The sequence below is a fragment of the Solanum dulcamara genome, chromosome 5, assembly GCF_947179165.1.
Source record: "Solanum dulcamara chromosome 5, daSolDulc1.2, whole genome shotgun sequence".
NCBI classification, from domain to species: Eukaryota; Viridiplantae; Streptophyta; class Magnoliopsida; order Solanales; family Solanaceae; genus Solanum; species Solanum dulcamara.
This window is the reverse complement of record NC_077241.1, coordinates 12,953,842-12,955,878: the sequence shown is the minus strand read 5'-3', so window position 1 is coordinate 12,955,878 and position 2,037 is coordinate 12,953,842. Positions and strand designations below refer to the sequence as shown.

The following is a 2,037-nucleotide window of genomic DNA, read 5'->3' as shown; positions in this document are numbered from 1 at the left end:
AATGTTTTGTTTCCAGTATAAAATCATACACAAGTACAATCTCATTAGTTACTTATCCAAGCTTTACACATTTTAGTCCATTAATTCAAATACAAAGTTTAAACACTTGCTTCGATATTGCTCAAGTACTCAAGTCTGTTTCCTTCACATTGACAAGAATGCTTATTAGTTATTAATCGAACGCTCTTGAAATTTGTATTGTTTTACTGCTTGCAGTCACTCTGGACTAGTTGATGAGGGTAGGATGTTTTTTCAATAGTATGAGCAAAGAGTTTGGGATTTCACCAAACATTCATCATTATGGGTGTGTCATGTGTGGTTGATCTAATGTGTCGTGCAGGTATGGTTGATGAAGCTTACAACCTTATAAATTCGATGAAGGTCAAACCAGATGCAACTATATGGAGGACTCTGCTAGGAGCTTGTAGAATTCATCACCAAGCTGACCTAGGAGAACAAGTCATTGAGCATTTGATTGAACTTAAAGCACAAGAAGCCGGAGATTATGTACTACTATTGAATATTTATTCATCGCTTGGTGATTGGGGTAAGGTAATAAACGTGAGAAAAATGATGAAAGACAGGGGAATCCAAACCAACGCTGCTTGTAGTACTATTGAGTTCAGAGGAGAAATACATGAATTCGTTGCAAATGACTTTACGCATCCAAGAAAGACTGAAATTTACGAGATGTTGTACGAGATCAATCAGCAACTGAGGATTGCAGGATACGTTGCTGAGACAATGTTAGAGTTGCACAATGTTGGTATGGAAGAGAAGCAGATTGCATTATCATATCACAGTGAGAAATTGGCTATTGCTTTTGGGGTTCTATCAACTCCCACTGGCACGTCAATTAGAGTTGCAAAAGACCTCCGGATTTGTGATGACTGCTATAACTTTGCCAAGATATTGTCAGCAGTCTATAGTCGGAAAGTTGTTATTAGAGATCGGAACCGCTTCCATCATTTCAGAGAAGGTCGATGCTCGTGCAGTGACTATTGGTAATTGTAAAATGTTTGCCCAGTAAATTCTGGAGCAGAATGAAAGTTGGACTTGTAAAGATTTATCTTTTGAAAGGATGATGACAATGATATAGAATGTGGTGTATATAACCACACTTTTAATATCAGAGTCGCATTAATCATGCATCAGGAGAACTCTAGATGTACAGAAAAGAGATAACTCCATTGTCGTTGAATATAGCCTGAAGCTAGATTTAACTAGACCCATAGGCAGAGAGAGAGCGAGAATCTATAATATATGTCAAATAACAGGATGCAGTTGATTTTGCTATTACTAAGTTGTGATCAGTATACTGGCTAAACTTTCCATGCTTATGGACCGAACCGAATGAGTTTCAAGCTGGGAAAACTATTGAATTTGCCAGATGGAAGACAGTGACTGCAAAAGGACTGTGATCAAAGGGAGGTTTACATAGAACAAACGCAAACTGGCAAAGTGATTTATAATAAAATCTCGAAGGCCTCTTATCGAACGACTGTTCAATTCCTTCCCCATCCCCTTTCGTGTTAAATTTCTTCCATTAGCATCACATACTAGTCAAATGGATAGGATTTTTATAGAGTATGTCGTTCTAGTTGGAAATTGTAATATAGTGGCGGCAGGATGATCTTGTTCAGGTTGGGAGATTCACTATTGAAGTTTTGAAAGAATTGGCTTCCTATTTAGAGAGGGGATTTTATTTTGTTACACTTATCTTGTTCAATATTGAAGAACCAAACAATTTAATCAATCAAATATGCCTCAATACCAATCAATTATTTTCCGGAAAAAAAAAAGTAGCTCTTACAGGTGCAAACATTGAAAAGAAGCTCTGTTGTACTATTCACTGTAAGACGCCAAAAATTGGGTAAGCAAAGTTAACAACGGGGTTTAGAATACTCACTTTTAGCATAACTAAGTTTCAGAATAAATCGAAGTATTTCCTGAATTTTCATCACAGAACTACCATAATGACACGTTCAGATTATAGAGAGAGAGAGTTGATTTAACAAGAAAGAAGGAACATAATAA

The 2,037-nt window shown here is 36.6% G+C and overlaps 1 protein-coding gene across 1 annotated transcript; it reads left to right on the top strand.

The window, feature by feature from the left end:
- Nucleotides 1-342: 342 nt before the first annotated feature.
- Nucleotides 343-1,008, top strand: LOC129890477 (pentatricopeptide repeat-containing protein At3g47530-like). Its single transcript, XM_055966023.1, has one exon. The coding sequence runs from the start codon at nt 343-345 to the stop codon at nt 1,006-1,008; it is 666 nt and encodes a 221-aa protein (XP_055821998.1).
- The last annotated feature ends 1,029 nt before the right edge of the window (nt 1,009-2,037 follow it).